At 40.2% G+C, this 25,938-nt stretch overlaps 2 protein-coding genes across 2 annotated transcripts in view; one reads left to right on the top strand and one right to left on the bottom strand.

The window, feature by feature from the left end:
- The window catches only part of SEL1L3 (SEL1L family member 3), a 30,946-nt gene extending 10,772 nt beyond the window's left edge, over positions 1 to 20,174 (bottom strand). The window contains exons 1-15 of the mRNA XM_072335439.1: positions 19,979 to 20,174; positions 15,602 to 16,169; positions 14,145 to 14,271; positions 11,376 to 11,497; positions 9,951 to 10,066; positions 9,033 to 9,088; positions 8,370 to 8,502; positions 7,600 to 7,732; positions 6,828 to 6,971; positions 5,894 to 6,105; positions 4,024 to 4,203; positions 3,296 to 3,415; positions 2,655 to 2,795; positions 2,364 to 2,426; positions 27 to 203 (exon numbers count right to left, since the gene is read on the bottom strand). Coding sequence (XP_072191540.1) covers positions 27 to 203; positions 2,364 to 2,426; positions 2,655 to 2,795; positions 3,296 to 3,415; positions 4,024 to 4,203; positions 5,894 to 6,105; positions 6,828 to 6,971; positions 7,600 to 7,732; positions 8,370 to 8,502; positions 9,033 to 9,088; positions 9,951 to 10,066; positions 11,376 to 11,497; positions 14,145 to 14,271; positions 15,602 to 16,169; positions 19,979 to 20,035 — 2,349 coding nt within the window. The 5' untranslated portion in view covers positions 20,036 to 20,174. The remainder of the gene's footprint in view (positions 1 to 26; positions 204 to 2,363; positions 2,427 to 2,654; positions 2,796 to 3,295; positions 3,416 to 4,023; positions 4,204 to 5,893; positions 6,106 to 6,827; positions 6,972 to 7,599; positions 7,733 to 8,369; positions 8,503 to 9,032; positions 9,089 to 9,950; positions 10,067 to 11,375; positions 11,498 to 14,144; positions 14,272 to 15,601; positions 16,170 to 19,978) is intronic.
- A 24-nt stretch (positions 20,175 to 20,198) lies between these two features.
- SMIM20 (small integral membrane protein 20) lies at positions 20,199 to 25,776 on the top strand. The gene is made up of 3 exons (XM_072335440.1): positions 20,199 to 20,540; positions 22,112 to 22,168; positions 23,477 to 25,776. The coding sequence occupies exons 1-3, from the start codon at positions 20,432 to 20,434 to the stop codon at positions 23,512 to 23,514; spliced, it is 204 nt and encodes a 67-aa protein (XP_072191541.1). The 5' UTR covers positions 20,199 to 20,431; the 3' UTR covers positions 23,515 to 25,776.
- The last annotated feature ends 162 nt before the right edge of the window (positions 25,777 to 25,938 follow it).

The following is a 25,938-nucleotide window of genomic DNA, read 5'->3' on the forward strand; positions in this document are numbered from 1 at the left end:
AATACCATCATGAAATATTGACTCACTTGATTTCTACCGGGTACTCCAGGGTAAATTCCATCTAAATAAAGGACACCAAGATTGTAGGATGCATCTGGATTTCCCAATTCTTCAGCGATTAACCAGTGCTTGGCCGCTTTTCTGTAGTCTCTCCTAAAATTGTGGTAATACCATCCCAGTCCATTCACTGCTTGGGGCAAGCCCTCAGGGAAGAAGAAGAGCAGTCTCAGGTCACACATTTAACTCTGCTTTGGGTCATGCTGTTCTCCCAACCTGCTGCCCAATTTTAAGTACTCTCATGGGCTTTCCTGTCTGGGCACTTGGCACACACATTCAATCAAAATTCATATTGGAATGGAGGGATACAAAGGGTTACTGGTTTTCTTTCTTTTCTTTCTCTCTTTTTTTTTTTTTTTTCCCTAGATCTTTTCTTCCTCAAGGCCTTGTGTTGACAGCAAGGAATAATAGTCTGTCCCCTCAATATCTGTCAGGCTGTTCATTAAGAAATGATTCCACTCTGAAATCCAACTCCTCTGTCTTCTTATTGTACAGAGTCTCAGCCACATCTGCAGATTTGTACTTGGTGACAAGACCAAACCAAGACTGTTTCACTCGTTTTCTCGGCAAAGCCTAAACGTGAGACCTAACCACAGTTACAGGCAGGATTAGCAATCAAAAGCAATCACTTCTTTTAAACTCAAACATCTCCCTAGGAATAAATAGGAAGCAATGAACAAGGAGATTCAGAATGCTGTTCTTCAAACATAGGTATCTATTTGACTAGCTTCATATATATCTTTTTAATACATGTGATATACGAAGTTGCATTATTCCCTCAGAAAGTATGGATCATGCTGGGACACAGCTCTTGTTTTGGCTGCAGTGAGTCACTGTCTCCTTGCATAAATTTGCAGATCATATGGTAGGTATAAGTTTGGCAGCAGTTCAAATTCCTCAGTACCAGTAAATAAGTTTGGACATGCTACTTTTTCTTATTTGATCATGCTCATTTCATAGCACAACCCTACCAGAAACAATGACATAAGGTAATAGCTGCCTAAAAAACACAAGCAATTTGCTTGCTACTGACTGCTAACAGCTTCTACACTGCACATCCTCTTTCTGTAATCTTTGTAGATAGAGCTGTGTACTAATGACACCAACGAAGACCCTCTGGAAGAGCACTTATTTTCCTTTCAAACATGAGTAGTGTTGCTAGCTTACCTATCAACATCCAAAAGGTGCTCAACCTGTCAATAATTATGGTGTTATTGTTCTACAGAAAATGTAAATACGTGAGCCCAGCAAGAGTAAGAAAACCATCTCTAGGCTGTTCCCTGGAATTTGCTGCTAAGATCCTGACTTAAGAGAATTTCTGTCATATTGTGAAAGCTATTCTGCTTACTCAAGCCTTTCCCAAAGTGGCTTTGTATTTCAAATGACTGAAATGGCACAGTTTCTTTTCTGGTGGTAGTCAGTAATTAAGTCCTATGGACATTACCAGCAATTTAACTAGTTCTTATTTTATAGCTAGGAAGGTAACCAAGGTCTAGGTACTAGTACCATTTTTTGCAAAGGATCAGACCATGGTCAGGGTAATCTGTCAGTACAAGATCATTAAACGGAGTGAGGCTCCTTTCCTCTGAGGTTCCTGTCAGTGTTAACCATAGCCTTGGAAAAACTAAAGGGCCTTGGGACATCCCGGTCATCACCCTGATATGAGGCCATAGAGAGAATATGGTTTTTTTCCAGTCATCAGCATCCACCTATAAAAGCTGTAACTCTAAGCGAGCACAGAAAGCTAACCATAAAACACTGCTGCTCAGAGGCTGTGGGGCAGGCAGCCACCACTCTTCTGAGTTCAGCCCTTCTGCTGCAGAAATGCACTGTCATTCAGCCAAGGTTGCAAAAGTAAAACCCAGACCTGTTTTTACCCTTTTCCATTAATGTTACAACTTAACTTTGTTATTGTAGCAGAGCTTGCCAGCATGGAATTTCAAAAGCAGCAATTATCTCCACCTAGCGACTGGTGGGACCAGGGCATTGAAAACTCAAGCCTGCTGGGTACTCTCATTAAAAAAAACAACGCATACTTAGGAACACAAGGCAGAAACATACTCTTGTATGAGCTATTCACTCTGTAAGTCACTTAGCCACCATCAAGTTCAAAAAGGCATAAATAAAATTCTTTTTATTCATAAAAATTTTGGCTGATTCACCATTTAAGTTGAAGACAACGGGAACCCCAACTATTATTTACACAAAACTATTAAAGACATTTTTATATTTAATAGAAAAGCAGGGGCCATTATTATTGGCAGCTAGCATACAAATTCTACAATAAAATATTACTTATATTTTACCTTGGCTGCTGCTTTCTTCATCAGTTCTAAAGCAAGTTTTGTGTTCTTTTTCACACCTTGGCCCTAGGAAATGTATAGTGAAACGATCATTGCTCAAAATTACAGAATACACGCTGATGAAAATTCACATATACAATTCCAAATGCATTTTAATGTCAATACCAACACTTACTAGATGTTATTCAGCCTTAAAAAGCTATAATTTAAAATGTAGCTCTACGCTCACCCTTCATTCACATCTTTGCAAAACCACAATGAGTTCTTGAGGTGGAAAAACGAAACATTACTTACCTTAAACAACACAATGGCATAATCATATATTAACACCGGATCCTCTGTTTCTATTGCACCCTTTGCATACCATTCTATTGCTGCTTCAGGATTTTTTGCCACTCCTTGTTGGCCCCAAAACAGCATCTGAGCCAATCGTTGCTAAAAGAAAACAAGGAAAGCACCAACATTACAAATGTTATCACTGAGAATTTTCAGTAGAACCCATTTTACAGGCTTAAATGGACTTTAAATGAGTTAAGAAACAATACAGCTTTGACATACAGTTATGGCTTTAACAGTTTGGATGCAATTGGTTGTCAGGAATCTTCTTAGAGCTTCCTGACAATGAAACGTACTGATAAAGGCCTTGGCAAGTGTATGCAAATCATACGATTCAGTAACACAGCATCTGAGGGTGATCTGAAGAAACCAGGGAAACAGAACAGGGGAATTTGCCAAGTCTTTACAGCTCTTCCTGCATGCAGTTGTTACGGCTTTTTACATGGCCACTGGATATTTTCAGACAGAAATATGTGAAACAGTACAAGCCTTTCTGCGTACAAGCAATTCCACGTGTATAGAGAAAAAGTCTGCCCTCTACTGATGCACATACGTAATGCATGTATAGAGCCAAGATGAGGAAAAGCATTATTTTATACCTGTGCAGCTGCATTTCCTCTTGTTGCTTCATGTTTTAACCACATAAAGACATCGCCATTTTCTTTTGTTTGAGCTTTAAGCAGCTCATCATCCATTAGCCTGATAGTTTCAACAAATGCCTGAAAAGTAGGTGAACAGAACAAAAAACATGGCACAATAAATTCATACACCTGCCACCTAATGAAGTTGCCTGTTGCCTGCTTATCCTTAAACACCCGTGGCCAGTTCCGAGTTTGACAGTTCTCACCACCTTTTTGCTGACCAGAACATTAAGGAATATCCTTAACTTCAAGTGTAAAACCACTTACTGTTTCATTATAGTACTCAGTTCTAAGTCCACTCTACAATGGAAAAGTATACTAATGCGTCCACAGCAGGAAAAAAAAAAACTTAGTTTTGAAGGCAATTACTAATGACAAAGAAGTGCTTTTGAATACATTTGAAATAAAAGGAATAGAATTTTTGAGGGATTTTTAAGGTTTTTTAGTTTGTATAGAAAACTCTTCAAACAAAACCCCAAATCTGGCAGAAAGCTTAATGAAGACATGCCCTACAATACAGCACTCTTACTTAGGTGGCTGATTGTTCTTCAGCAATCAAAATCTTCTACATTTTTTTGTACACTAATTAATAGCCATACTTTCTGATAGGTCAAAATTCTATGAAAAGTATATATGAAAAGTACTTGCATAGAAAACAAATCCAGTTACACTTAAAATTCTTTTACCTGCTCCCCTTTTATAGTGTGTTGATCCATGGAGGTCTTTATTGCAATATTACTGTAATAAGCATATGACAGCTCCAAATCAAGTGGATAGTTATTAATGCCTTGGTAATGTTTATAGCCGAGATTCATCACAGCAAGTCTCTCCTTTCCCTGAGCCCCAACCAAACTGTAGAGCAGCCCCTGAAAAAAATCAACAGAAAAACTAGAGTGAATGTTCACAGTGTATATCACACATCTAGCATTTTCATGAAGAGGTACAGAGTTGCCTGTAATAACTGTAGCTAATATAGCAACTATATTAACACAAAATCAACAATGCCCCCAAAGTAGTTAAAGTGTGTTTTATATGCATAAAAATATAAGCTTTGTAAGAAAAACTAGTCTCTCTAATACTTTTAAAATTATTGCACACTGTGCACAGTGGTTTTTGTAAGGCCGCATTATTATAGCACTAATAATACTCTGATACTTTTTATAGTCAGCAGCGACCTAACTATTTTCACTGACATTATCTGTGTTTTAGCACTGAATTCACTGGAAACAGATAGTGGCTAACAAACAGTACTTCAAAATTTTACACTAAGGATCCAACAGGACTAGGAGGGGACTTGCATAGATAAAGGGAGCTTTGTGTTAAAACCCTGTAAGTCACATTGTTTAGTTCTAGCAATAGCGTAGGTACTCTACATTTGCCAACACGATTTTCAGCACTGTTGCACTCTTAGTATTTTTCACCTGTATAGTAATAAAAAAGTGGTGTCCCATCTACACTGGATATTAAATAATTTCCTACGCTATCTGAAGCAGATCCAATAAAAAAAATTGTTAGCCTCCATAATTAGTACCAGGTAGACTCCACAATAAGGGTATTAAAAATACTCCTGTCTAAGGTTTCCTGTGTTTCTGGAACTGAAGTGAGCTTGGTCTCTTAGGAGTTCTTACGAACTGTAACCACATTAGGCAGAGTTGCTTTTCTTTATTAGCATTTTATATGACACTACTATTTCATTGCTAAATATCTTTCGGCAACCTCAATACAGCCCTTTTCCAGTGATAGATACCCTCTTCATTGACCTTACAACGGAATCCAGAAACACCTCAGTTATTTGCAAGTTGCCTTAAAAATCTAGAGAACACATACTCCACACAGCCACTCAGCCAAAGCATGGTCATTTTCTTTTCTAAAAATATTAAAGTATTTAGGGGGGACACTTTACCCAATTCTAGACATCAACAGGCCATTTAGGTAGTTTCAGAAGTTTCTAAATTGTTCAACTTTTGAACTTCTGAAAACCCAAGGTTTAATACTAAGGCTCTGTATTGCAGTAGACCAGCTGCTCTCCCACAGCTACTTATCAGGTCTCCAGCACAGAACCATTAACTTCCTAAATTTTTCTATTGTGGTAACTTTTAATAATTTGATCATATACTCAGCACCACAATCTTGTACATTATGCCATGAGACCTTTTTTCTGACTACCATAAAACCTTTTCACTTTAGGAGATCTGCCTTAAAGGAGATACTTTCACAACCATCTACAAAGGTCTATGGGTAACTCAAGGGTTACTTCCTCATTCTGCCTCCTCAGCAACTGGGAAAAGCAGCATGTTTCCCCCCTGCCACTAATACCATTTTTAGGTCTCATTAAATCATTTATTTTCCTGCCATAAGGAACTCAGAAAGACTTCACTGCCACAGAATTATTTAGGAGTAGCTGTATTAGAAAGTCCCATCAACCACAGCCTGAAAAGGGATCTGGAAGCCACTTCACATTTTTTACTCCTATTGATCCTAACTTTATCCCACTTCTAACTTGCCTTTAAAAATAATCATTTTCACAGAGATAACATAATATATTAAATATACTACCTTTGTATGATCCACAGACATACCAAGTCCAGTTTCAAATATAACTGCAAGGAAATAAGAAGCCTTATGGTATCCACAGCAACTGGAGTCCACTAAGAAAGGGACAGAGGAGCTCACACTGCTTAGGCCATCAGGACTTGATAAATTCTTCGCAATCTTCTCAAATATCCTCTGGCCTATTTCTAGAACTGTATCACTTTCCTCTTTTGACACTGAAAACACAACACAGAACACAACATTACTGCAGTAGTTAAAACCAGAGACTGATGCCCCTCTCCAACTTAATACAACCAAGTCAGATTCTACTACTTGTTACGCTAAAAGGTATTCTCAATAAAGACAACCAAAATTCCTTGGTATTCTTCAATAGGGCTTTAGGGGAACTGTTACATCACAGCCTAAAATGATGACTGAACACCTGGTGAAGGAGATGGCTGGCTCAGGAAGCACAGGTATAAGCAATTTTCCAGTGCTTCCCACCTGATTGGAAGGGGGTGGACACTGGGCTTATTTAATGGGTAGCATCTGAAGGAAGAACAACAACTGGATGAAGGCTGATTTTTGAGAAGAAGAGCTCTGTAGTTAGAGACACTATCATCAGTTGGTGAGTCAACTTCTTCCTATATACAATTACTGACATTCTGTATAATACTTTGCCTGGTATCACAAAGGATTTATTGGAAGCGCTTCCAAGGACCAAGAGGTAAATAAATGCTAAAAACACATTCTCAAATTAGCTAAATGCTATAAAGCATCTCTTTCTTTTATGTGATGAGCCATCTTTTGTTTGTGGTGTGTGTATCTGCTAACTTAATAAAGACTTATATGAGGGGAAAAAAAAAAAATCCATGAAATATTAAGTCAGAATGTACTAACTTACATTGCGTATGTTGTGAAGTTATTTCAAAACAGTAAAATTAGTTACGATTATCACCTGGAGCACTGAAATCCATCTCTTGCAACAGTCTGAACAAGGTGTGGTACTTTTTCCTGAGTTCTTTTCCCCATGTGAAAGCGTCGCATGTGGACTTTTCTCTGTATTTGTGAAGCTGCTCTAAGTAATAGTTTTCAGAATAACCTTGAGAAAACAACATTTTAAAGTGAGATATGAAAGCTGTCTTGACTGCCCTGTAAACAAGCTTTTAGTAGAACTAAGATGTTTCAAGAGTAAACTAAAAATTTATGGACAAGATGGGTATTTATGTAACATAAAGCAGCGTTAAAATTGGTACAGTTAGCACAGTCTGTTTACAAATATGTAAGGTTCATTCTATTCCATAATCTTGTCACAATGCATATAGTCAAATTCTAACTGGAAACACTGGCTCTTGGTCAACACACATGTAGACTATGAAACTCTTCTTTAACTGAAGTGGTTGTTTTGGTATAAACCTCTTAATTAGTTGATATTAGGCAACTATGGAAAAGAGACTTGCAAAAAAAAAAACACACATTTTGGGGAAAAGGCTTAAAAAACATCTACCTCTAGAGCAATTTGCAAATGAAGCTGAAGAAAGGTAACAAAATAGCTTACATTTAAGCTTGAAAGTGTTTCTTTGACTGAGCACTTCAAACCGACCTTTTTCCTGTTATGTATAGCCAGATTTAAGTTTACTTCTGATAATCATTAGCCAGGATGGGATAAAGGAAAGGCAATGGGTCTCCAAAGATAGATCAAAACTCGTATCCCACAGATCAATACTTACAAGCCCTTTGTGCTAGTTGGCCTTTCCTTACAATATGCCTGTACTCATAAACTATGTCTTGAATGTCCATACATCTCTCGTAGTAGTGTTCAATTTGTTCCGCTATTTCTTTGTCATGGAGAGGGTTAGAAATCTAGAAAAATACATACAGCATTTACATGATCTGTTGTTTGTTGGCTACATTTTGTAATAAGTGTTCTAGGCAAATAATATAAGGAAATAATTACTACAACCAGCTTATCTGGCACATGATGTTAATGTGCCAAACAATCTGATGCCAGACATGACAAGACTATGATTTCAAATAGTCAGCATAATTCACAGAGGTATCTGAAAAACTGATGAAACCTGAGTGGTGTTTACCAGCAACTTCAACAAAATCATGAACTGTCAAACGTGTCCTGTACTGTATCTTCAGGAACTCTGGAAAACTGAGCAACACTTAAACTGCATTTAAATAAGGACTTAATTTGAGGAATATTGCTTTACATAACTTGCTTCTAACATACTTGCTTCTAAAAGTCTTATCCTCTAACATTTGAAATACTAACATTGCAAGATTTCAACATGAATTCATAAAATCATAGAATTACCCAGGTTGGAAAAGACCTTGAAGGTCATCAAGTGCACCCACAGCCTAACCATAGTACCCTAAATCTAACAACCCTCACGATTGATCATGTATGTTTACGTGTTCTCAAGTTTTACTATGTTTCATATTAGCTGGCTGCTGATATTTAAACGTTTGCCCAAATACTGCTTCTGTTTACCTGCTCTGTTTCCAAGACATTGAGACGATAGTACTTTACAGGTCCAAAGAATGCTTCAATACCATTTACGTATCCACTGCCTCCAAGGACAAAATATCCAGCAGTGTCATCACAGTAGAAATCTTCCCTGAAACTTGAAAACAGAAAAGAGATGTAAGCTGGCTATCAAGAGGTACTATGAAAGGGGGGGGGGGGGGGGGGAAAACTCAATTTCAGTATCCAACATGATGATCCACTTCTTTAGAATCAAAGACAAACTAGGAATGTTTCAGACAGACAGCAGGATTTCTACCAAAGCAAAGCAGGTAACAATTGCACAGATTAAATCCTTCCTTTGACTTCATCATCAGGGCCAAGATTTCATCTGAAGACTGATCTAGATACCACTTTTTTTTTTTTTTTTCCAATCAGTTTTTAGTATGGAGATCAGACTCCAGCCCTAGAGTGTGCAGCACATTACTTCAAACTAGCTCATGGCAAAATTACCCAGTTACTCAGATCGTTCTTAGTATAGCTATAGTGATGCAAACTGGTTTAGTGGGTGTAGACTAGAAAAAGATGATAAATTCTGAACATTTGGAATCTCAGTTATGAACTTGCTGCCCTCCCATTTTCCATATCTGAATACATACATTACTTGGCAGAAGGTAAAACGCTGCTTACATAAAAGACTGGTGATGTTGTCTTTTCAAATTCTTCCCAACGCTGCTCACTTCTACCTAAAAGAACACACAGTGTTAACTGCAATAGACTAAATATTACAAGGAATATTTAAGACACTTCAAGGCATAATTTACAAGATTACAACTGCAGGTGTCTTCCATGACCTTTGCATCATTGTCATGTATCCAATTTGTGTCAGGAAAGTTTAGTGGAAAGCACTGACACTTACTTCAGCTATTTAATTTCTGTGCTCAACTCTAAGATACCTATACCTTACTGAAGCTTTTACTCTTCCATAGTATGAAAGTATGTCTTACTTTTCTAGATTAGAGAAATGAAGAGAATATTAACCTCCTCAAGAAGCTGTAGCTTACAGGTAAAGAATGGCCAAAAAGTTAATGAATCTAGGAATTAGATGAAAAGGAAGACAAGATAAAGTTTTCACACCTGTTGCTATTTTACAAAGTTGTCTAAGGACTCAAAACAACTTTGCAGAACTTCATTTAGTGCTGAAGCACCTGTATGGATTCATCTTTCAATGCCTTTAAATAAGACTCTCAATTTCTTGATGCCTTAATCTCCCGTTCCTCCCTAACTTAAATATTTTGTTCAAGATCCTGTTGTATTAAGCATGTTATGTCAATGAAAGTGAAGTAACTAAATAAGGATTTTTCTGTGCACCTCTGGAGTATCAAAGCATTAAAAATCTTTCTAAAAGAAGGCATGCAAATGGAACTGAACTGAACCACAGTTTTATCTGTCCCAAGAATGACAGGTAAGTACTGAAACGCTTTTAATTTTGATTCTACTTTTTCTTCCTGCCATAAGAGTGCTCAGGTGAGCAATATGTTCAGGAATTTGTCAGAGGTATAATCAAATCAGAGAACTCTTAATCGTGTAATTTAGTCAGACACATACCTGTCCACCTTTAAAAGAGAGATCCAGTCGAAACCACTGCTTCAGAGGAAGGCTGAAGCTTGTTTTCACTGCAAGATCATCTCCTCTAATGAGGTGCATCTGAATATGCACATAACCTGACAGAGCAACAAAGGAGAAAAATACATTAAATATCACAAAAATATCAATGTTAAGAGTGAATTTCCTTATGTATTACTCTGTACTCTTTATCACCAACAAATCTGTGGACTCTCTATGCCAATATGTGAGCTCTAACAGAATCACAGGGAAACATGCTGCTATATGAAACCACTGAATCAAAACCAGCTTGTCTGGGGGATAAGGATATTGAATGTGTCTAACAGGAAGGGCACCACATTTGATCTCAAAATGCTGTACATAATCCTTAACAGCACAGGGGGACATGACTTCAGTGTTTGACTGCTAGCATGTGAGAATGTAATTACTAACCAGGTACAAGATAACTCCAGGCCTCACTACCTGGATGGGAATGAAGAAGCTAAGCTCATAATCTAAACTTGTAAAAACAAAATAGTCCACTCAGATAACCTATGAAACACTGGGAATAAAGCAGGCCTCGGAAACTCTCAAAGTGAGTCTCTTATTGACGGGGTAGCTTCCAGTGGAGCTGTCATTTTTGTTCTTTCTTCAACGGAAAGTATTCAGTTTGTAATGGAAATATAATGAATAATGGAAAACTTACCACAGTGCTGTATCAACTATTCTAATGATTTATTATTTAAATTGGGAATGAGACAGAGAATATAGAAATAGCAAGAATAGCTGAAAGGAAGACATTAGTTGTGAAACCTGCAGCCTGTTATGAGAAAGCCAGTGGTGCACTCCTAACTTTTTCCTCTTTGAGACTGCCAGCGAGCCCTCACTTGCTGAATTTCTTCTGAGACTGAAGAGCCTTTTTCTGGCAGGGAAGTTCTTTGATTGTGACTATTGCCAAACTAAGCATTACCTCTGAACCTTTTTTCGGATCAAGGAAATAGACCTTACCTTGAACATCACCACATAGGCAAGAACTTGAATTATTTGCACTTCCAAGGCTATTCCAAATTTTCAATAAATTCTATGTAGTAAGTATATAAGAGTTGAGCGCAATATTAAAATAATACTTAAAAAATCTTAATTATTATTTTTGATCGAAATAAGACTTCAATCCCAGTGTTCATTCCTAATCTGTGCGGCTCAGTGCATCCTCCTGGCAAAGCAGATATGCAGACATCTTCCAAGTTATTCAAGACTAGATGCTATGCAACTATTTTTCAGTTTTGCTCTACTTATTTGTAGAGCAAATATTTCAAGATCAATTTCACAAAATAAGTCTAATAATAGAGTTCTTGTTCCTGTGTATAGGCACAGATCTATAAAAGCTACATGAAATCCTTTCTGAAAGCAATTAATGAAATCCCTTACCTTCCTCATTTAGAAATATAGCAGGAGTACTATACATCTCTTTTGGATCAATAAAATAAAGTATACCACACAGATCCTTTTCGCAGTGATGCAGTAAATATAGCCAGATTGAAACAGTGAACCTGCATGAGGGAAAACAAACAAGAAATCCACTCCTGGTGAGAAATCTCTTTAGCTAAGTTCAAAAGCATAGTTTAAGATTTTTTATCTGTGATCTCCTTATAATTCACTTATAATCCTTATAATGCACTTCTGTGGCACTGATACGAAAATTAAAGGAGCATTATTTGAATAGTTCCACAATAGTGGATTAGAACCCACATCAGTAAGGAACTGAAAAAGCAGCTGAGATGACCTGGAGCCACCCTCCCATATGTAGACTGTACAAAATCCCCAAATGCACATTCTTGTAGTCTTGATTGTGGAAACCAGTAACAACTAAGTTGTGTCTTCTGTACTAAATACCAACAGTGAAAATGTGCTTGGGAGGAGAAGGTGAAAAGGAATTTGTAACCTCTGGGTAGTACAAATAGGTATGAACGCCTGTCATGGAGTTTATCAAAGGATAAATAAAGGTGGAGCATGTTCAAACCATGGAATGGTGGGGGAAGGGTGGGAAGGAAAAAAAACCTTCAACTTTACTTATTGAGCAATTTTTGTACAAAGCCAGAATGGTTTCACCAGCTCTGATGACATTACAAAGCAGACTTGATGAAGCACTAAAATCAGAATTTATGCCACTGCATCTGACTAAACTAAAAACTGCTTCCGTCCTATCGTCTGGAGCTTAGCACTTATTCCTGTAACAGCAAAGTCAGATCAATGCTGAATGCCTTTGAAAATCAAACCTCCAATGTACAACCCAACTAAGCATGAATAATTACAATCTTTGATGAAGTCTTCCTACTGGCTCCTAGAAGGAAATATTAATTGCATTTTGTGTACTTAAAAAGAATATTTGTTTGTTGGTCAGTTTGCCTTATATTTCTTGAGAGAAGTTGCTAAACATACAACACCTCGTATCTCTTCCTTAACTAAACCACCATAGCTCTGAAAGTGTAATAGCTGCTCTGATGTTAAAACTAAAAAAAGTAGAAGTGATGCAGTTTTTTCCAGACTGCACCTTAAACAGCTACCAAGGTCATATTCTCCACAGATGGAACACAGGTGAAATAGAGGTTTGTAAACCATAATCGTTTGTAAATAGATTATTATGATCTGCAGGCAAACACTGTGCTTCCAGCAATACTGCTTGTGTTTGTACATTGTTCTTCCCACTTTTCATCTCTGGCAATACAGCAAGCTTAAATTCTGCACTCTTCATTTGCTCCCTGACTGCCAGTCATACCCTGTCTGGACAAATTTCCTGGGACACAGGTGGGAACAATGCTGACACATTTTGCTTTCTCTATTGCTGCAGAATGCCACGCTGAGTCAGTAGTCCCTCAGATTCCCATCCTACAGGCAGCTGCCCCAAATGACAGTTGCCTACTTTGTTAAAAGAGCAGATCTCTATTGGAAAGTTTCTTCATTCAACAAAATCCTTGATGAAAGTCAAACAGGAAACTTGTTCCATTAATCTTATAGGTTGCCTTTGGATGCAGTGGGAAACCACCATTCACCTACAAGCCGCTAAAGGAAAAATCTTTTCCACTTCTTAACAGAGCTACCCACAGATGTCATGCAACTGCAATACATAAGCAATATTTCATGCTGGTACCAAAAGGCAGCATGAAGGAAAGAGCAGGTACAGAGCTGCTTAAATTTATGCTGTGTTTTGTCAACCAGAGCTTCAGCACCTCAGTACCAGTGCAAATGCATATGTGGGCAAAGAGCAGCAGACAGTGTAAACTAGGCTGTCATGTATTCTAAAGAGGCCAGGAGCTAAAAACTGCACTGAACCAATGACTTCAGAGATACAGCTTGCAGGCTGCTACTCTGTACAGAACCTGCACCTGTTGGTTACTCTTCTTTGTCTCTCCTTGCTTAAAGCCCAAACACAAACAAGCAGGCAAGTTCAAGTTCCTGTGATTGTGTCCTGTTTCTGAGGTAACAACATCTGGTGGAAATGAGATACATATGTACATGCACACCCATGCACTTTTTTTTTGTCTGAAGTTGCAGAATATGGCTGAAGAGTTGTGACAGTTGTGGGAAGGGGAAGAAGAGCAGGTAAAGATGCTAGTGTGATTCCTCTGTAACTGAACAGTGTATCTGACTCGAAGAGTTTACACAGGGATGGTGAAAGAGACTAGTGTAAGTTCAAGCTGGATGACTCAACTACACAAGAGACGCTATCAGTAAAAGCTTGTCACCTGCAAACTAGTGTGAATTCATAGGAAAATAAGCTCTTATACTCTGCCTGTCCTGTAGGAACAGTATTCTGCAATTAGTCTGCAAATGGTGCTTGAAATACAGATCTTTCTGTAACATAAAAAACTTCAGGCGAGGTAGTCATGGGGCAACTGTGTGATCACAGCAGTGTGTAACAGCTAACCTGCCCTTTGAGTGGTACCAAACCACTTTAGTTACATCTACAGTAGTACCTCTCATGGTATGTATTACGGTATGCCTCTTAGGCTCAGCTTTATTCCCTACAAAACTGCCATCAGAGAACAGAAGGAACTGCTAACTAATTTGAGCCATTTCTCAAAGTAGCAGATGGTATTCCTTTAATTTGAACAAAGCTTAAGAACTGAAGTATACACATAAGCATATTCTATAGCCTACACGAATCAACTATAGCCCATTTAAGCTGTCTATACTTACATTGGATAATCAATCTGATGTTGTCTGACTGTTTCAAGTTCTCTGTTTTCAAATCGTTCAAATCTCTTCACGATTCCTGTCTTCTCGCCACTGGAAGCATATATGAAGTTGAGAATCTGAACACCATCTGCAAAAATAAAGATTTCCTTAATCTGCCAGAAAGTAATCATTGTTAACGGACTAATTAATTGGCTCACACTTGTACAGTCAAATATTTGAAACACATAATCAATTAAAAACTAATGCCGACTTTCAGTAAGTTCTCAAGCACAAGTTCATTTGCTGCTATTAAATGAATTAGTTTTGGAGTGAATAACTCACGGGAAAGTGAAATGGAATCTATTTCCAACCACTGTTGGAAGCAGGGAAAATACTCATTTAAATCTACGGTATTTAGATTTGAAGTGTGAGTTAGCTTAAGCAAAAGTTAGTACAGAGGAAAATCTTTGTTTATGTTATTTGTTTAAAATCTCATTCTACCTTTGGTTATGCCAGTGTGAGATTAATCCACAGCTCCTGGGCTTGCTCTCCAGTTAAACTGCATGTATGGATAGATACCAATTCTATTCTTAACCAGTATGCACAATCCTGTAATAAATCTAACTGATTATGCTGCCCCAATAAGAAACAGAAGATATTAACAGTTTTTTCAAGGCATATAAAGAGCTTTTCCAAAACAGAGCAATTTGTCACAAGTTCACTTTTAAAAATTATTGGTTTTTGTTTTACCAAGTGTTCTCATCTATAATGTAATTAGATAATGCATTAAGATGTTTCATGCTGTTGTCAGAGATCTCATGCTCAGTCTTCAAAATGGATTTCAGAAAGCCTCTGGAGGCAGAAACTACTTTGCTTCCTGGTTCTTCTCAATGCATTCATGTGCCAGTGTAGCAAAAACAAATGATAAAAATACTTTTGTAGGTTTTGCTAGGATATAACCCTTTAGAAGCTAATAACCTTTTTGCTATTAGGTTGTACTACAAACGTGTTCTGAGGACAAAGCCAGCTGGGAGTGGATGTAAAGCTAGAAATAGGCAGACAGGAAAAAGTAAAATAAAAAAAAATAATCAGGAGAACTCCGAGAAAACCTAGAAGGCAAAGTTGTGAGTTTCAGGAATTTGTTTAATTGGGTAGGACTTTTAATTTAGCTATTGTCATGGTTTTGTTTGAACTCAGTGAGTTCTAAACACAAATTTGTGAATACACTCAGAAAATAAAAGGCAGTGCCACCGTGATGAAACAAGCCAGCTTTGAAAGACACGATGATTTTTTGTCATTTGAAGCTCTAATCTTGCACTTATTAAACTTACACTCAACAGTGTGGGCCAAGTAAATGGTACTACCCAACCGTTACTACAAGTATGTATTCTTTTAACAGCTTACAACATCTTCCAGTGTTCTTTGGGTCCTATTAGTCCACTTGGAAACAAACAACAAAGAAGGGACATAACACATACCGCTTTCATGAGGGCACTGAGGTATCTTGTTTGCCTGAAGCATCCACAAATAGTCAGCGCCCCACTGAAGACAGACTTTGTGGTCTTTATACGGGCGTTCAAAAGGTGGAACTGCTTCTAAAAAAGTGTAATTCTTGGCAACTGCCTCCTGGTAGCTTTCATTCTGCTCCACATCACAGCTGCTAACTGATTGGTGACTAATCCATGCATACAGGATCACACTGTGCACTATTATTGAGTTTCTGATGATGTAATCATCTCTGTAAACCATGATACTTGGAAATTTCAAATGTATTTGTCGAGTTTGACGAACATAAATATTCTTCTCCTCCTTCCACCTCCTTCTGTACACTGGTACACCAGTCCTGAACTCTGAGGAAGCTACTGCTTCCAAATTAATTATACAAGGCTTAGAACATAAATACTGAACAGAAACCTCAGAACTATTAAGGACTTTCTTTTCCAAAACGTTTAGATGAATGAAGTCCACATAATCCATCTTTTTGCCAAACTGTGGCGTAACTGCTGTTGTCTGTAATGTCTCCTTTCCAAAAGATGGCACACAATTCTGTAAATAAAAAGCACAACAAAACAATTATGTTAACTAGAGAACCAAATTTACACAGTTATTAATATACTCCCACAAACAGCAGATGGTTTATACACAGTACTCAGCACCAGGATTCCTTCACACAGCAAGTAGCTACGCAGTACTGAAAATATACCGTCAAGATCTAAATGGCAACAATTCCCCTGCCACTGACTTCTCAAAGCCACATTTACGTCTACAAAAAGTACTTAAAGGGTGTATCCTTCTGCAAGTGGAATCTGGTCCTCTCAGATACTGACATCATGCTGTTTACACATGTTCCCAGGATCAAGCCTAAAGAATATCTACGGAAAGGTGTTGGCATTTATTTGTCATATCATTGTTCACTTGCACTGCTGCAGCCTGGTATTTCTATCTTCCTAAAAAGTTAAATCATTTCGTTACCTCCATGAGAGGTATCTGAAGAGCAAGAATGATAACCAAAGCAGACCATTATGGTTTCCTGAAAATTAATTCACGTTCATAAAGCATTTCAGACCTTACTACTGAAACACTCCTATCTGGAAGGTGAACTTCTAAATCTGAGCAACAAGTCTGGCAGACGGTACTTAGATTCTGCTCCTTACAGCTATGTACAATACATTCTCTATGAGTTCTTGGACATGCACAAGGATTATCCTCCATGCTGAAGTTCTTGTCTCTAAAGCTTCTCACTGCTTTTTTTCTTTCTGGTCAGCAGCCAGCGACTGGCTTGATGTGCTGCCAGGGACACTGAGGATTACTGAGCTTGGGGAGCCACCACCACATCACCGGGCTTCTGCCAGATTCCCTGATCTGCATCAAACGTTCCAAACAGTCACTCTGGACTACCAGGGAAGCTGGTAGATAAGGTTATTCAAAATGAGAAGCTCTGTTTTCAGTGACTTTTAACTTTGCGAAGCTTGAACAGAGTGAACTGAAATAGCTCAGATAGCTACTTCATGTTCATGAGCTTTTTGCTGCAGGTCTCAAAATATTTACAAACCTGGGCCAAGTAGTTCTATCTATCAGATGTATGTGCTGTAAACCTGAAGGAAAAGACCTCACCCCTGTGCCAAGATGGGGATCAGTAAACAAAATGAATTGTTTTCTTTTTTATATCTTAAGAATACATTAACACTCCTTGAAAGCTACTCTGAAAACAAATATTTGCCTGCTTAACTTGCAAAGCTGTAAATATCAGGAAAAGCTAGAACTAAGCTTACCTGTACTCCCCTCCTCATTCCTAGACAATTTTAGATTTAACTGTGTGACCAAATTTTTCCTCTTTATTTAAATTGGAAGACATAACTGAGTGAGGGAATGTTTGAATGAAGGTGGGTGTCGCTGTTAGCAGCTGCTAACTCCAGATAATCAGACTTATTAACAGGCTATCGATCTTTCTGTACTTGTTACTCAAACTACTTTCCAGAAGAACAACCAAGAGTTCCCTACCTCCTCATGTCCAGCAAGAGAGGCAGGAAACCAAATGTGCAGTGATGCTGTACAAACACATGGAAGCCCCAAGATACATATTTCTTTTGGACAAGTAAAAATGCTAACCACACCACAATGCCAGGATCTAGGCTTTTTACAACAGGTTGTGTCTTTGCAGTAACAGCTTTTCTCTCCTTCTGTCTTGTTTCTCATTTTATAAAATGGATAAAATTCTATTAAAACTAAATTACCGTTTCAATCACTAGTGGCAAAGCACAGTAGAAATACCCATTTGAATCTAACAAATCTATCTGCAGTCAGTGTTTAAATGATGTGTACTAAGAAGGATTTACTGAAGGGGATAAAAAAGAAAGACCAGTAGGAGGCTGGTGTCCATTGGAAAACTGACCACCGCATCCTGCAGTAACACATGTGCAGAAATACTGATACAGAAGCTGACAAAAACTTTAATTATAATACTATTTCTAATGTCTTTTAAATCTACTATTATATGTTTCCTTATTTGGTTCTAGATACCTTTACAGAGCACACATAATGGCATCCACAAATTATGCTACAACTCCTCTGCTCTACTTGATCGATACCATTCATACGTATCAAGTAATTTTTGGACTTCGTAAGAAACAGTACTGGAAAACATCTTAATCTGTATGATATATCAGAATCTTCCTCATGATGTGGCCCCCAGCTTATAGAAGCAATACTGTATGTTGATCACAGGATGTTGAAGTACACCAGGTAGACAGTACAAAGCATCACGTTACTGCTGCTTTTCATATATATCTATTTACAGTCCAAATGTATACAGCCAGCCCTCACTTTGCAGGGGTTTATCCAACACAGAGACACAGGAGTTGGCTCCAAGCAGACATTGCTTGTTTCTGGCTGTTTTCATTAGCAAAGACACAGCAGTATGTGAACAGGGCCATCTGGCTTCCAACGGAAGGCCAATTCTGGCAGGAACAACATTACTTTTTGTGGTGCACATGTGCCAAGGCAGCAAGCACTGCAAACCACAACCAACCCTTGCAGAATAAGCTTCATGATGCTCCTAGAGCACCTAGGCATGATGTAGTTTGACAGCTGATGCACAGGTCAACTTCACATGCGTGTCTTCCCTCAGTGCCTGTTCTGCAAAATGGCTTCCACAGGTTTACTCCTGAACACTTTCTCAGTGGTGTCCGACGTACTGATTGAGACATGCAATGCAAAAATGCGTGAGACATGTTTGGGTCTGCTGCATCACAACCGCTGAACCCCTCAGGATGCTCACCTAGGCTGGGGCACAGTACAAAGCCATCCTGCACTGACGCAGCTGTGACAGAGACCAGGGACAGTGTAGTCTCCCAGATCACAGCCCAGGGTCTGTTCCCACCTGGCTGCCTCCCTGCATTACTCTCCCAGCATTGTGTAGTGTACCTGCTAAATGAGGTCTTCCCTCAGTGTTACCTCGGACAACATGAAGTATATTGTGCATAATCTCTGCCTACAGGGAGCTGAGATGAAAGGATTACAAAACAAGTGAGATTATGAGATTTAAATACAATATTTTCCACGTGCAATAAACAGAACAGCTATGGCAGATCAAAAATGTACTGTAGGACACGCAGAGTTCAACGAGGAAGGCACAGAGGCTTCACTGTGTGGGGCACCTCAACCACAAAAGCTGTACAGGTTCTGTTCCTGGGTCTTCTCCTTAAACGCACTGAACCTGAGGGCGTTAGCCCACGCCATCCCAACAGATGTCAGGACTGAATCAGAGCCATTAGTCGGAAAGGGAATATTTCAGTGGTGAAATACAATAGAAAAGGCTTGTAATCATGCTTTTCTTAACTGGAATAAGGTGACAGAAGAAACAGGGCTCACCCCCACATGATCCTATGGGATCGGGCCTGTTTGCTCAGAGCCTGAGGACAACCACAGCCCTGTACCTGTGACCGCCACGTCATGCTGATTTTTGTGTGGAGACACAACAGAGGAGGTGCTGCTCTGCTCCCCATCAGCATCAGTGTCCCATACACGTACAGGGTCTCCAACTAGAGTCTGTGTTCAGCAAAGCAGAAGAGGTACAAACTGTGCTCAGCGGATGCCTTTAGAACGCAGTGGTTCCCTTCAGGTGTTACAGTGGCCACACACGCATCTGGAGACGATGACAGCGGAAGCCCCATTCCCTTCAACCCACGAAGCCCAGCTCAGTGCCACCTGCCACACACAGCGCGCTACGCCCGGCCCGGCCCCGCGGGGCTGCATCCCCCGATCGCCGCACACACACGCGGCTGCCCGACGCCCTCCTCCCGGGCCGGGCCGCCCGAGCTCGGGGAGCCGCGGCAGGTGCGGGGACCGCCACTCACCATCAGGAAGAGGAAGAGGAAAGGAGGGACGCGGCGGGGCTCGGCCGGGGGCCGCATGCTGCTGCGGCGGCTCAGTAGGCGGCTGCGCCTCGAGGCGTGGCGCTGCCCGCTGCCGCCCGGCCCGGCCGGCCCCGCCGACACGGATGCGGCAGATCCGGCTTCCTGGAGGAGGGGCTCGCGCAGCGCCGCGCCGCGCCCCGAGCGGCCGCCGCAGGTGCGGAGAGGAGGGCGTGGCTGGGCCGGGGCGGCATCCGGCCGCGGAGGGGCCGAGCAGACTCGGAGCGGCGCAGCGCTGGCGCTCGGCAGGACTTGTCCCGCCCCAGCGCCCTCCTCGCGCCTGCGGAGCTCGGCGGCCGCACGCCGCCCTCCCCGCTCCGCCCGCCGGGCCCCGTCTCGCCCGGAAGCGGCGGCCGCGGAGCTTCCGTTCCGGACTCTGGGCGCCCCTCCGCCGCTATGGCCGGGCTGTCCCGCACGCTCGGCATCTTCGGCGGCTTCGTGGCCGTGGTGGGGGCCGCTTTCTACCCCATCTACTTCCGGCCACTGCTGCTGCCCGAGGAGTACAGTGAGTGCCCGGGGCAGGTCAGGGGAGCGGGCAGGGCCTGCGGGGTTCCGGGGCCGCCGTAAAAATGACGTGAAGCTCGGAGCGGTTCGGTCTCAAGGTGACCCTCCGTAGTTGGCTTGGAGCGGGCCGTGCGTAACTCAGGTCGTTCCGTGAAGTGTCGTACCGGGAAGCCCTGCGATGCCCCAGTAACAGCGCGGAGCGGGAGCCGGTACCTCTGCGCCTGCCAAGCCGGGCGGGGGGAGCGTTTGGGCGTGACGCATCTCAGAGCCCGTTTACTTGTGTGAGGGCAAACGAGGCGCTGCCATGGAGGTGCGCGAGGTGACTCTGAAGAGATTTCTAGGAAGGAAAACAAAAAGGGCAGCGAAGCTATTGATCACCTCAGGACTTTAGCCTCGCCCTGATGGTGGAGTAAAATTTAACTTGCGGGCATCCAAAAGAATGGAAGGAAGTTTGTGAAGGTGGAAACTGGCCCGAGCGGGGTTTTGGCACACACACGGTGGGCAGTGTGCACTTATAACACACTCATGCTTGCTTTGTAATACCTGATTTCAAGCTTCGTTTATCACATGTGCCTCCAGCTCTCCTTGGGCCGCACCTTTGTTAATTTCCTGTGTGCTTTTCTTGACGCTTATCGGCTGTATGAGAGCTGTGTAAGTGTTCACCTGATGCTTAGATCAGAATGTGGCATTCCATGGTTGTGGTACTTCAGTGGAAATATTAACGGGAGGGAGGATTTCATTTTTGGAGTAAGCTGTTTAACAGCAGAACTGCTGTAGAAGCTCATGCCCCGCATTGACGTGAGCTGTGGTGAAACACTCGTTATTTCTGTGTAATAGGAAGCTGGGTCTGAAGTCCCAGTTTTCAAGGGGAAATAGTTTCAGACTAAAAGAGGGGAGACTTAGATTGGGCTTGAGAGAGAAGTTTTTTACAGTAAGAATAGTGAAGCACTGGAACAGTTGCCCAGAGAAAGGGTGGTTGCTTCACCCCCGGAGGCTCTCAGGATCAGGCCTGATGAGGCTCTGAGTGACCTGATCCAGCTGTGTAGGCATCCCTGTTCATTGCAGGGGTAGTTGGACTAGATGGCCTTCAAGAATCTCTTCCAACTCAGACAATTCCATGATTCCAAGTCAGACATCTCGATCATCATCACACAGAGTCCTGCAGTAGGCAAGAACGGCTTTTAGTTCTCTGGAGTGATTCTTGACAATGTTTTTTTTTTAAAGGCTTAAAAAGTTCAGTGGGAGGCAAGAGGCTGCTACAGCCGAGTGCTTTGATGTCTGCTTCATGTGTGAGGATTATTCCCCTAAAGTGATGCTCATGCCTTAAATTGAGTGATGACAGAAAACATTGTTTGTAAAAAGTAGTCATTACTTTAAGATGGTTATCTTATAGATTGTAACCTTGCAGAACCAACTAGCTCCTAGTTTCTCTGCTAAGTGTGAATGCTACATTTGTGTTGTGCACCTGCATACTCATCAGGATTTGTGTGGGGTTCAGACCTCGCTAGGTGAGGTCAAGATGGTCTCATAATTTATTTTCATTAATATTGTTCTTTCTGTTTTGTTTTCCAGAGAGAGAACAATCAATAAACCGAGCTGGTATTGTTCAAGAGAATATCCAGCCTCCAGGTATGATTGATTCATGAGTTTGTACTGTTTTAAAGGTCTTCTTGAAGACTTGAATATTTCTATGGATTTAAGTAATACAGTGAAGAATACATTCAAAGAATGCATGTATTAAAAACAAACAAACAAAAAAAGCCTTACAGTGAGAACATTTTCTCAGGCTAATTCTTCACTTAGAATTATGAATTTAATAAAATCTGTTTTAAATTGAACTAGCCAAGAAGGTTGTAGGGATTGAATTATCTTCACTCTTTCTTAAATACTTTGTACATGAGACAATAACTTTTGCATCAAATCAGAGTAAACAAACCATGAGTGGTCTGAGCTCTAGCTGTAAAAAAATAGTTTGTTGCACCTTTCTTTTATTGAATGCTGCTTTACAAGTTAGCTGAAACAATTTGTGAGGAATGTTGTCATTACCTTTCAGGTGTAGGAGGCAGAAATATGCAACGCTACAGAAAGTTTTGAATGCAGTGCTAATAGCTTTTTGATGCCTCCTGTTGCAAGTAGAAGGAGTAGGAAAGTGTGAGGGGAATAAAATTGTACTACTCATTTATACATGATTATATCATAATTGATAATTGGCTCATATAGGACTGGCAAGGTCGATATTTCCCATTTAAAGTTGCGAAGTACATGTCTTGATGAAACAGTTTGTATTTGAATATGTTAAAGGGTAACTTAACTCCTATTTTTAGAAGAGCCTGACAGCAACAGCAGGAGAAAATCCAATAGGACTAATGCCACGTCCTTACTATGCATATCACTTAAATCATCAATGCAGGACTGGCTTTCTAAGAAAGCAATGAAATTTTGAAGAGGAGCAGGCAAGTTATATTGATGTAAAAAGTCTTGTAAATTTGCTTTATATTGAACAGTAAAGAAGATGGGACTGTCTCATTTATCCAAGATGCAGGTACTTGATGACCAGTCCTCCTCAGTATAATTTTTACATAGGAATTTATCTGTTGGTGAGGATTTATGAGATCCTGTAGTTGAGTGTGAAATCCAGACAAATGGAAGTGTGAAATAAGGTGGGATTCCAGGTGTTTTTTTCCAACAGTATTGTAATATCTTACCTGCTGCTGTGATGACTTTTCTGCTCTCTGAAGCTTAAGATGAAGATGAGGTTGAATTCCTAAATACTTTTCAAGCTTGAGTAGATTTTTGAGCTCAGTGCAGAAAATGTTCTTGAGATTCATTTGTGTTTTGCTTTTCCAGAAGGCTGGAATAGCAGACAAGATGCCTTTGTTTTTTTTCCCCCCAAAACTGTAGTTAAGAACTGCTGGTATTTTCGTATTTGATTTGTAGGGTTAAAAGTGTGGTCTGATCCGTTTGGAAGAAAGTAGTGTTGCCAGCCTGGTGCATTTCAAGGCAGAACTGAAGATGAGTTATTTCTTCTTACACTGAAGTGTGCCTTTGGGCGTTGCTTGAGAAGAATTGTGATCATGCTGTGTGGGCACATGTGGAGCAACAAACGATACTGGTTGGAAAGCCAAGAGGAAAAAATACATCCCAGTTTTGGCAGAGTGCTGTGGCACAAAGGATGGACTGCTAGAAAGGTGACTGTTTCTTGTGTTTAGAAGTAAAATATTTATTTCCTTGAGAAAAAGGAAGAATTATTATTTTTGTGGCTAATCTGTAAACATTTGGAGAACAAATTATGAATAGACTAAATTATGCAGACCACTGCAGTTTCCTGCCTAGTTTGAAGATTGCTTTCTGTGGTTTAATTGTGAAAACATGATAGAAGTTTATACTGAGAGACACTGGTGAAGATTTGTTCTCTCTCAGGCAGAATATAACATGGCGCGTGAGAATTTGTGCATTAAAATTTCTTCCTTTCAAACCAATGTGTATTCTTCATTATTTGTTACATGTTTTGTGAGCAGGTGTGATGGATAACCTTGACTGGCTGCCAAGTACTCACCTAGCCAGTCTCTTGTTCCCATGCCTCAGCAGGATGGGGGAGAAGACAGGATGAAGAAGCTCATGGGTTTTGATAGTAACAGGAAGATTGTTAACTGTCTGCTGTTGTGTGCAAAACAGACATGTCTTCCATGAGTTGCAGTGTGGATACTGACTCTGGCATGGTTTTCTCCACATTCTGCAGGGGAATACCTTCTCTGGTGTCCCTCCTTGCTCTTTTTTTTCTGTCACTTTATACTACTATTTCTCATTTTATCCTCCTCGTTCTGCCTGTCTTTTCTTGATGTTTCTTAAATATGTTTTCACAAAGGTGCCACCCATTTGGCTGGTGGGCTAATCTATGTCCTCTGTGGGTGCATCGGGACCAGCTGGGACTGTGCATGTCATGTTGCTGCAGCCCACCTCCCTCCCACCAAAACCTTGACAAGTACATCCAGTAAAGTATGTTGGGACTTTTGGGGTAGAAAAGCAGGTATTTTAAAAGATATTTGTAAAAGCACCTTTATGATGAGTGTGATGATGGTGAGAACAGCCTAGTAAAGGATTGCTCCTATTTAAAATCCTTACCCTAATTTACCTTAATTTAATTGGTAAATTAGGGTTCTGAATAAATGGTGTTGTCAGAGGAAAGAAATAATCTGTAACCTGCAGAAATGGGCTGTATCCCAACTGATACTGTTGAGTACAGGCATAGCACATGCATTTAACTTGAATATGTTATCTTCTTTTCTACACTTAGTATTTCGTTGTGAGACAGACATTTTAGAGACTATTGCAAGAATGCATGTGCAGTGAGCATTACTCATTAAGTGAACAGGTGTTACGTTTTTTGGTTTTTTTTAGACATCACCTGGCTTTCTTCATGACAGATAAAAGACTCATCTTTTACAGTGTTCTTTGCCAAAACAATTGTTACTCGATATCTCTTTTCTGCCTTTTGTTGTTGTTCCCCTCCCACGCAGACACATACTTCCTCTTCTAATTTTCTCACATCTTTAAAATCTCATTTTAATGAATGTCTTTTTCAAATCTTTGATATATATATATATACACACACACACACACACACACACATATATATATATATTTTGGCAGAATAATAATTATTATTCATGCAAACCAATACAAAATAAAACTCTTAAAACGACAGGGCAGACACTGCACTAATTCTCAGTTTACACTGAAATTCTCTTCTATTGCTCCGGCATTTGCCAGTTGCCTGAAGACTTGCCCTACGCTCATGTGGGAAGTTCTAATCCTGCAGTTGGCTTCCTGGTCATTGTGACTGTGCTTTGCTGTGCTCCTGGGCGCTGGGCACATCTCCTGACTGCTTAGTTGCAGGGGAGGTTGGATAGCTAGGCAGCTGTGTTCCCCAGAACTCTTTCCTTAGCTTGCTCTGAAGTTAAGAGGTTTCTGCTTTGGTGGACTGCAACTACTACTAATTTTCAACATAACATTGAGTATGCTTACAGTAATATAAAATTCTTTATCATTTTTGGCACTTGGGAAATCTCAGTGTGTCTAATCTGCCAGGGGAATCAATCTGATGGTTTTGTTCTACCTTTTGTGATTGTTGTGATAAAAATGTCTTCTAAGAATGTTTTTAAAAGGGTTGCTCTTTAATATGAACTCATTTTATTTATTCTAGCTGGCATATAAACAACAACTATGACTTTATCCTCTGATGGACTCCGATAAATGTTTCAAAAACGGTGCTTTGACAACCTGACAGAAGCAATTGCTTGTACTAAGTTTGGGTCTGCTATTTTAGGCTGATAGGTTTGGAAATTATTAGAACTTGTATTATGAAGAGGGAGGTGGACATTTTGATCTAAACCCAGATG

This window comes from Excalfactoria chinensis, chromosome 4 (genome assembly GCF_039878825.1).
Source record: "Excalfactoria chinensis isolate bCotChi1 chromosome 4, bCotChi1.hap2, whole genome shotgun sequence".
Classification (NCBI taxonomy): Eukaryota; Metazoa; Chordata; class Aves; order Galliformes; family Phasianidae; genus Excalfactoria; species Excalfactoria chinensis.